The 8,719-nt window shown below is 55.7% G+C and overlaps 1 protein-coding gene across 6 annotated transcripts in view; it reads left to right on the top strand.

Annotated features, from left to right (window-relative positions):
* Positions 1 to 453: 453 nt before the first annotated feature.
* Positions 454 to 8,719, top strand: part of ADAMTS10 (ADAM metallopeptidase with thrombospondin type 1 motif 10) — a 31,235-nt gene continuing 22,969 nt past the window's right edge. For 5 of the 6 annotated variants that reach the window (XR_009209012.1, XM_058425417.1, XM_032169519.2 and 2 more), the window contains exons 1-4: positions 2,928 to 3,044; positions 5,377 to 5,563; positions 5,828 to 6,174; positions 7,307 to 7,463. Coding sequence is in view for 5 of the 6 variants with exons in the window: in XM_058425417.1 (XP_058281400.1) it covers positions 5,476 to 5,563; positions 5,828 to 6,174; positions 7,307 to 7,463 (592 nt within the window). In the remaining variant the exon portion in view is untranslated. Of the gene's footprint in view, positions 506 to 2,927; positions 3,045 to 5,376; positions 5,564 to 5,827; positions 6,175 to 7,306; positions 7,464 to 8,719 lie in introns of those variants that run through there. The other variant, XM_058425418.1, reaches the window with a different exon arrangement.

The raw sequence follows: 8,719 nt of genomic DNA, 5'->3' as shown, positions 1-8,719 counted from the left end.
AGGCCTCCATCTCCCCCTACCCCTTCCCATTCAAACTTCCCCCTCCCCCAACCTCTCCCTTCTCCTCTTCCTCCCTTTCCCCGAACCCCCACCCGCCCAATTCTGCCTCCATCCCCATCCCCCACCTGATTCTTTCTCCCCTCCCCCGCCCATTCTCCCCGCCGCCACTCGATTTCTCCCGCTTCGTCCCCTCCCCGCCTCCCGCGGTTCCCCAGCCCCCTCCCCCGCGGCGGGGGCGCTGGTCCCGGGCGGGGCGGCCCGAGTTCCCGGGTCCCTGGCTGGGGTCCAGCCCGCGGCCCAGGCCGGGCGGCGGCGGGCGGGCGGGGTTTCTGGCCGCGCGCGGTTTGGGGGTTTTTTTATAACCCTGGCAGGCGGCTCAGGAAGTGCCTTCCCCGCGCCCCCTCCCCCGGCCACGCCGCCGCGCTCGCTCGCTCCCTCCCTTCCTGCGCGCGCGGGGCGGCGAGACAGCGGCGGCGACGGCGCGGAGGCCCCGGGCGCGGCGCAGGTAGCGGCGCGGGCGGGGGGCCCGGGGGTGTGTGACTCAGTGGGACTTCGTGTGTCCGCATCGGGCCGTGAGGGCGTGGGGCTGTGGTGCCCTGGATGGGGGAGGGCGTCCCGCTGTGCGACTCCGGTCGGTGCCTGAGGTCCCCAAGTGCGCGCGCCACTGATCGCGCCCGGGGTTGCCGTGGGTTTGCGCTGTGTGTATGTGTGTGTGTGTGTGTGTGTCCGTCCACGTAGGGGCAGAGTGGTTGTGCATTACATGTGTGTGTCAGTGCCTGGGGATGAGTCTCTTGTGTGTCTGTTTGGACAGTGTGTGCGCATAGGGGTTTGCTATGTGCGCGCAGATCTGGAGGTAAGTGTGTGTGTGTCTGGGTTTGTGTGTGTGTCCTCAAGCATGTGTGCGTTTGCCTCTGAGTGTGATGAGTGTGTAAATGCCTGTGTGTGTGTCTGGTGTGGGGGGGGTGTCTAGGTCTGTGGGACTCGTGAGTTTGTCTCTGGTTTGGTGTGAGCATGCAAATGAGTGTGTATGTGTCAGCGTGTAGGCCTGTGTGTCTGTCTCCTTGGGTTGTCTGTGTATGTATGTGAGTGTGTGTTTCTGTGTGTGTAGGCCCCAGGTGTGTGTATTTGTGTGTCCGCGTGTTTCTCTGTCTTGTCCCGTGTGTGCGCGTGTAAATGAGTGTGTGTTTACACATGTCTGGAGTGTGTGGTTGTGTCTCCATGTGTTTGTCTCTGGGTGTGTGAGTGTGCACTGAGCCTGTCGGCGTGTGTGTCTGCGGTGGAGGCGTCCTGGCGTCTTTTGTGGGTCTGCAGTGCCCGAGCGCCGGTCTCTGGTTGTGCGGGGTGTGTGTGTCGCTGCCAGTGTGTGTTTGTGTGTCTGGGTGTGGGAGTGGCGCCGCCCACTTCCCCTGAGTTGGTCACTGAGGCCACAGCCGTCTGTCTCAGGGTGTCTCCAGCGGTCGGGCTCAGGGCCTTTAATTAGCGGCCGGTTGTGGGGGACCAGCTCGGGCGCCGGCCCCCTCCTCCTGCAGGCCCCGGCTGGGCCTTTGTCTGCTCTCAGGCAGGGGCTGCCTCCTGCCGGCCCGGCCAGATGTGCAGCCGGGAGGAGGCCGGCAGGCTGGGGCCTCTGCCTGGGGAGACTCGGCCTTGGCCTCCACAGGGGACCGTCCGTCGGCCCTGTCCCCGCAGCCTGGCCGGAGAGGTCTGGGTGTGGAGCTTAGGGTCCCTTCAGGATCCCCGGGATGGGATGGGACGGGACCGAGCCTCTGTTTCTAAGCCATTTCCATTTCCCGGAGGCATTTCCTCCTCCAGGCCTGGCACCCTCCCCCACGCTGGCCACCTCCCTCCTGCCTTCGGGGAGGAGGGGCTGGAGGAATGGCCAGGCCTGGGTACACACACACACACACACAGGGTCACACACACATGCTGTAATGCACATGCAGTCACGCACACACACAGGGTCACACACACAAGCCATAATGCACATGCAGTCACACGCTCACAGTCACACACAGGGTCACACACTCACATACATGCTGTAATGTACATGCACTCACACACACACACGCCGCAGTGCACATCCCTCACTGACATCCTGTTGGCCACCACCATCTCTGTCCCTGAGCCTCTCTCAAGCTTCATCTTCTGCCCCAGACCCACTGCCTTGTTCATGTCCCCCCACCACCCAGTGCCCTGGGCTGTGTCACACCTCCCCACCACCCTGTGGGCTGGGCCCCAGCTCAGACACCTGTGAGCCTTCTGCAGACCTCCCTCCTCCCCCTACCCCATACACTGTGCACAGGTGAGTCCCCTTCCCCTGTCCTCATCCCCTATGCTGGGTCCTTCCACAATGTCCCAAGCCTTGTCCCTCATACCCCTCCTGAGCCCAAAGCACGGAAGGGGGTGTGAGGGTTTTGGGAGGAGCGCCTCACTTCAGAGGACAGTGATGAGGACTGAGGGTCTTAGGGGGACCGGGACAGACCCAAAGACACTCTAGACAAGAGCAGAGAGAGCCCCTGAAGGACGAGGACGGGGCACCAGGCCTGGCAGTGCAAGAACAGGAGAGGAGGGAGGGAGCCAATGGGAGAAAGGGGTGAGGTCCCTGCTTCACTTGCAATGAGAATGTTGCCACCTTTCGGGGGTGGCTCAGGGCAGGAGCAGGGGTCAGAGGTGCCCAACCAGGAAGGGCCTTGATGTGGGAGCTGGTTGACACTTCCAAAGGAATAGGGGAGAAGAAGCAAGAAGAGAGGGAGAGGGAGAGGAGGTAGGTTTTTGTTGGAGGGGGTTCATTAGGAACAGAAGAAAGAAGAAGTCTAAGAGGAATTTCTCCAGGGGCAGAGAGAGGGTCAGAATTTCCTCAGCGATCCCTCAACTACAGACCCAGCTCAGTGCTGAAGACCAGCCCGGCTCCTCTTCTTTGACCCCTCCCTGCCCAGGCTCCAAAGAAGAAGAAACCAAGGCCCAGAGAGGCCCAGGTGCAGGGAGCAGGCGAGGGAAGGATCCGTACAGGGGCCCAACACCACTCCACCAACTGAAGCCCCCAAAAGGTAAAAAAATAAAAATAAAAAGGAGAGAGAGGCCAGGTGCTGTGGCTCACACCTGTAATCCCAGCACTTTGGGAGGCCAAGGCAGGCAGATCATGAGGTCAAGAGATTGAGACCATCCTGGCCAACATAATGAAACCCTGTCTCTCCTAAAAATACAAAAATTAGCTGGGCATGGTGGCGCACACCTGTAGTCCCAGCTACTCAGGAGGCTGAAGCAGGAGAATCACTTGAACCCTAGAGACAGAGGTTGCAGTGAGCAGAGATCGCACCACTGCACTCCAGCCTGGCGACAGAGTGAGACTCCATCTCAAAGAAAAAAAAGAAAGAGACAGAGAGAGAACAACAACAAAAGGAATGGACATTAGCCCAGCTAAAGAGTGCAGCGGGGTCATAGAATATCTATGAGTGAGCTCCCCGTCACTAGAGGGATCCAAGCAGAAGTGGGGAATGTGGGCTTCTCGGTCCATCAGCAACTTGGCAAAAACCTGGCTCCCTCCCTCGGGGCTGAACTGCCCTGTTTGGGGATTGACTCTCAGACTTGGACTCTCAGACTTGGCTGGGCTGCAAAGAAAACAAGACTCTGTGATTAAGGGATTTTGCACAGAGGAGGAGGAGGGTGGAGACAGGAGGGTGGGGGAAGAGGGTTTGGCACAGGGTGGTGGCCCAAAGTGGTGTCTGCGGCAGGCTGGCCTGGGGCAGATGCTGGAGAGACTGAGACCTGCGGGGCGGGCTGGCTTGAAGCCTTGAAAGAATCTGAATAGAGGACGGGGACGGAAACACAGGGTGGAGGAGAGGCCTGGGAGGGTGGGAGTGAATAGTGCTACCCGGTGCGGAGAATCCAAAGACGGCCCAAGACAGTGGGTGCGTGGGTGGGCATATGAAAGTCTGGAGGACTGGAGTACTAGCCTTAGCTTTAAAAATCTGGCTTGAATGGTGCTACCCATTTCAGAGAATCCAAAGACAGGGCCCAGGACAGTGGATGCGTGGGTGGGAGCCTTAGCTCTAATCTGGCTTGAAAATTCACACTGACCACCCCAGCCTTCAAGTGCCTCTGATGCCAGCCTCCCCTTGCTCTTCTGCACCCACCTTGCCTGGGCACATGCCAGGCTCTACCCCACTTCCAGACCTTTGACCTTGCTGTTTCCCCTCCTGGTGCACCTTCTCCTGTCTCTTCACACCATTGATTTCTTATGCTTTGAACCTCTGCTTCCCAGTCTCCCCATTGATACCTTCTAGAGAACATGTCACAATCTGAACTATTGTCCATTCACTTGACTGTTATCTGTCACTCCTAAGAGATGGAACCCCACAGGGCTAGGGCAAGTAGGGGTTGCTATCCTTAGCATGCCTGGCTGTCATGCCCCCCTCCACCCTCCACCGGAGGCTATAACCCAATGAATGAACCCAGGTTCCACCACTTTCTAGCAATGTGACCCACGGCAAACTCTGTCACTCCTGAGTCTATTTCCTCATCTATAAAAAGATGAGTGATACGAGTGTGATGCAAGGTCAGGAGTTCGAGACCAGCCTGGCCAACATGGTGAAACCCCATCTCTACTAAAAATACAAAAAAGTAGCTGGGCATGTTGGCACGTGCCTGTAATCCCAGCTACTCAGGAGGCTGAGGCGGGAGACTCAAATGAACCCGGGAGGCGGAGGTTGCAGTGAGCTGTGATTGCGCCATTGCACTCCAGCCTGGGCCACAGAGTGAGACTCCATCTCAAAAAAAAGAGCGTGATGACTATGACTTCTCAGTTATTTTGGAAATGAAATATGATGGGCTGGGTGCAGTGGCTCACGCCTGTAATCCCAGTGCTTTGGGAGGCCGAGGTGAAAGGATCCCTTGAGGCCAGGAGTTCAAGATCAGCCTGGGCAACAAAGTGAGACCCCCGTCTCTCCAAAAGAACAGAAACATTAGCCAGGTGTGGTGGCTTGCACCTGCAATCTCAGCTACTTGGGAGGCTGAGGCAGGAGGATTATTTGAGCCCAGGCGGTGGAGGCTGCAGTGAGCTATGATCACAACACTGCACTCCATCCTGGGTGATAGAGCAACACCCTGTCTCTTAACAAAAGAACAGAAATGCAGTGGTGTGAAAACTAGGGCCAGTAGCTGGCACATAGGAGGTACTCCCAGCGTCCCAGTCCCTGCCTGTCCTCTTGTAGGCGTGTAGGAAGGATTGGAAGGGGAGGTGGGGAGAGGGGAGTGACTGAGTGAGAAAATGCATTGAGAATCTTCAGAGTCAGGTGAAAAGCTTTGGCCATGATTGGCCTTGGCATTGGTTGTGCTGGACAGCGGGACCAGGCGCCCCCTTACCTGGCTCCCCCCTCCCAGGAGCCCGGTGATGCTGCGCAGGCTGTGAACAGGGGAGGCGGCACTGTGGGGGCTGCCGGCAGCCGGGGCTGGGGAGAGACATGTGGACACGTGGCCTCTATGGCTCCCGCCTGCCAGATCCTCCGCTGGGCCCTCGCCCTGGGGCTGGGCCTCATGTTCGAGGTCACGCACGCCTTCCGGTCTCAAGGTAGGGGATGTCCGGTGGTGGCGGTGGGGAGGGAGCGAAAAATGTAAGAGACCAGATGGGCTCCAACAGAAAGAGGTATCAGGGGGCTGGCATGGGGGTCAATGGGGGAAGGCCCTGGGGTCAATAGGCGGGAGCCTTGCAGCCAACTCCCTGGATTTCGGGGGTCAGTGAGGCCAGCATCACTTGCTCCAGCAGCCTAACAGCCAGGACACAGGGGTCCACTAAAACCAGGGCCCACCCCAGGCCTCTGACCCTCACCCACAGATGAGTTCCTGTCCAGTCTGGAGAGCTATGAGATCGCCTTCCCCACCCGCGTGGACCACAACGGGGCACTGCTGGCCTTCTCGCCACCTCCTCCCCGGAGGCAGCGCCGGGGCACAGGGGCCACAGCCGAGTCCCGCCTCTTCTACAAAGTGGCCGCGCCCAGCACCCACTTCCTGCTGAACCTGACCCGCAGCTCCCGTCTACTGGCAGGGCACGTCTCCGTGGAGTACTGGACACGGGAGGGCCTGGCCTGGCAGAGGGCTGCCCGGCCCCACTGCCTCTACGCTGGTCACCTGCAGGGCCAGGCCAGCAGCTCCCATGTGGCCATCAGCACCTGTGGAGGCCTGGTGAGCTGAGGATTCTGGAAAGTGGGGGGAAATGCCCACAAGTTTGGAAGTTAAGAAAAACACTTCTGCATAAAGGGCAGAGAAGGAATGATAGTGGGACATTTTTTAAGTGTTTTGAGCGAATCAGTACTTTGGGGATGCAGCTAAAGCAGTACTTAAAGGAAAATGTACAGCCTTAGGTAAGGCTGAAAATGAATGAGCTGAACATCAATCTCAAAAAATCAGAGGCTGGGCGCAGTGACTGATGCCTGTAGTGCTGGCATTTTGGGAGGGTGAGGCGGGCAGATCACTTGAGGTCAGGAGTTCGAGACCAGCCTGGCCAACATGGTGAAACCCCGTCTCTACTAAAAATACAAATAAAAATTAGCCAGGCATGGTGGTGTGTGTGTGTAATCCTAGCTACTCAAGAGGCTGAGCTGGGAGAATCAGTTGAACTCAGGAGGGGGAGGTCTCAGTGATCCGAGATCGCAACACTGCCCTCCAGCCTGGGTGACAGAGCAAGACCCTGTCTCTTTAAATATATATATATATATGTTATATATATTTTTTATATGTATAAATATATATAATATATAATTATATATGTGTATGTGTATATATACACATACATACATAATATACACATACACTATATATAATTTTAAAATAAAAAGAAATTAGAGGCTGAGCATGGTGGCTCATGCTTGTAATCTCAGCACTTTGGGAGGCCGAGGCAGGAGGATCACTTGAGGCGCGGAATTCGAGACCAGCCTGGGCAACATAGTGGAACACCATCTCTATGAAAAATAAATTAAAAATTTTTTAAATTAGCCAAACATATTGGTGTGCTCCTGTAGCCCCAGCTCCTTGGGAGGCTGAGGCAGGAGGATCGCTTGAGCCCAGGAAGTTGAGGATGCAGTGAGCTATGATTGCACCACTGCACTCCAGCCTGGATGACAGAGTAAGACCTTGTCTCCAAAAAAAGAAAAAAATAAATAAATAGCATGGATACTAATTACCTATGCCAAAAAAAAAAGAAATAGCAAAATAAATCTGATAAGAATGAAATCATAAAGACAGAGAGAAGGTCCCAGGGGTCCTAAGCTCCAGAACCTGATCCTGAGAGCTTTCTGTCCCACTTCTCAAAACCCAGCACGGCCTGATTGTGGCAGACGACGAAGAGTACCTGATTGAGCCCCTGCACGGTGGGCCCAAGGGTTCTCCGGGCCCGGAGGAAAGTGGACCACATGTGGTGTACAAGCGTTCCTCTCTGCGTCACCCCCACCTGGACACAGCCTGTGGAGTGAGAGGTACATTGGTCTTTCTGGGGATGGGCAGAGGGCTACACAGTGTCTTTCCCTTGAGGCAGCAGTGTCTTTTTATCCAGAAAGTCAGCAGGCAGTTATGTGAGGGGAAGAATGGAGCTGCTGAGAAGGGGACACAGTGATATAATTACGGAGTTCCAGCCGGGTGCAGTGGCTCACACCTATAGTCCCAGCACTTTGGGAGGCCGAGGTGGGCAGATCACCTGAGGTCAGGAGTTCGAGACCAGCCTGGCCAACATGAAGAAACCCCGTCTCTACTAACAATACAAAAATTAGCCAGCCATGGTGGTGGGTGCCTGTAATCCCAGCTACTCAGAGGCTGAGGCTGGAGAATCGCTTGAACCAGGGAAGTGGAGGGTGTGGTAAGCCAAGATCGCGCCACTGCACTCCAGCCTGGGTGACAGCAAGACTCCGTCTCAAAAAAAAAAAAAAAAAAATCAGGCCAGGCGCGGTGGTTCACACCTGTAATCACAACAATTTGGGAGACCGAGATGGGCAGATCACCTGAGGTCAGGAGTTCAAGACCAGCCTGACCAACATGGTGAAACTCCATCTCTACTAAAAATACAAAATTAGCCGAGTGTGGTGGCGCATGCCTGTCATCCCAGCTACTCGGGAGGCTGAGGCAGGAGAATCACTTAAACCCGGGAGGCAGAGGTTGCAGTGAGCAGAGATTGTGCCATTGCACCCCAGCCTGGGCGACACAGCAAGACTCCGTCTCAAAAAAATAAAAAAAATAGGGAGTTCTATCCAGGGGCCAGCAGAGACATATCCTCAGACGGCAAACCAGTGGAGCTATGGAATAATCTTATCCCTGCTGTAGTCACCTAGCCCAGCGCTGAGTAAGACAGCCAGAAAGGTGTTCAGGCATAAAACCATTCCTTCTCTAGGATTATCATCCGATCAGACAGTTAGACAGTGTGGTGGTTGTATCAGATACTCCAGCAGTTATACAGCCAAAAGGCCAGATTTACGATCAGACTGGTAGGAGGATGGTTGCACAATCAGGCATTTAAGAAATGAGAGAGAAGGAAAGCTATATACCAACAAAATACTTACCGACACAATCGTACTGCTAGGAAACCAGGTCAGATCGGGCATGGTGGCTCACACCTGTAATCCTAGCACTTTGGGAAGTTGAGGCAGGAAGATCACTTGAGCCCAGGAGTTTGAGAACAGTGTGGGCCACATAGTGAGACACTATCTTGACCAAAAATAGAAAAACTAAGCCAGGTATGGTG

The sequence above is a fragment of the Hylobates moloch genome, unplaced genomic scaffold (genome assembly GCF_009828535.3).
Source record: "Hylobates moloch isolate HMO894 unplaced genomic scaffold, HMol_V3 SCAFFOLD_12, whole genome shotgun sequence".
In the NCBI taxonomy this organism is placed as follows: Eukaryota; Metazoa; Chordata; class Mammalia; order Primates; family Hylobatidae; genus Hylobates; species Hylobates moloch.
The sequence above is the reverse complement of the archived record's forward strand: the minus strand, read 5'-3'. Positions and strand labels throughout refer to the sequence as shown.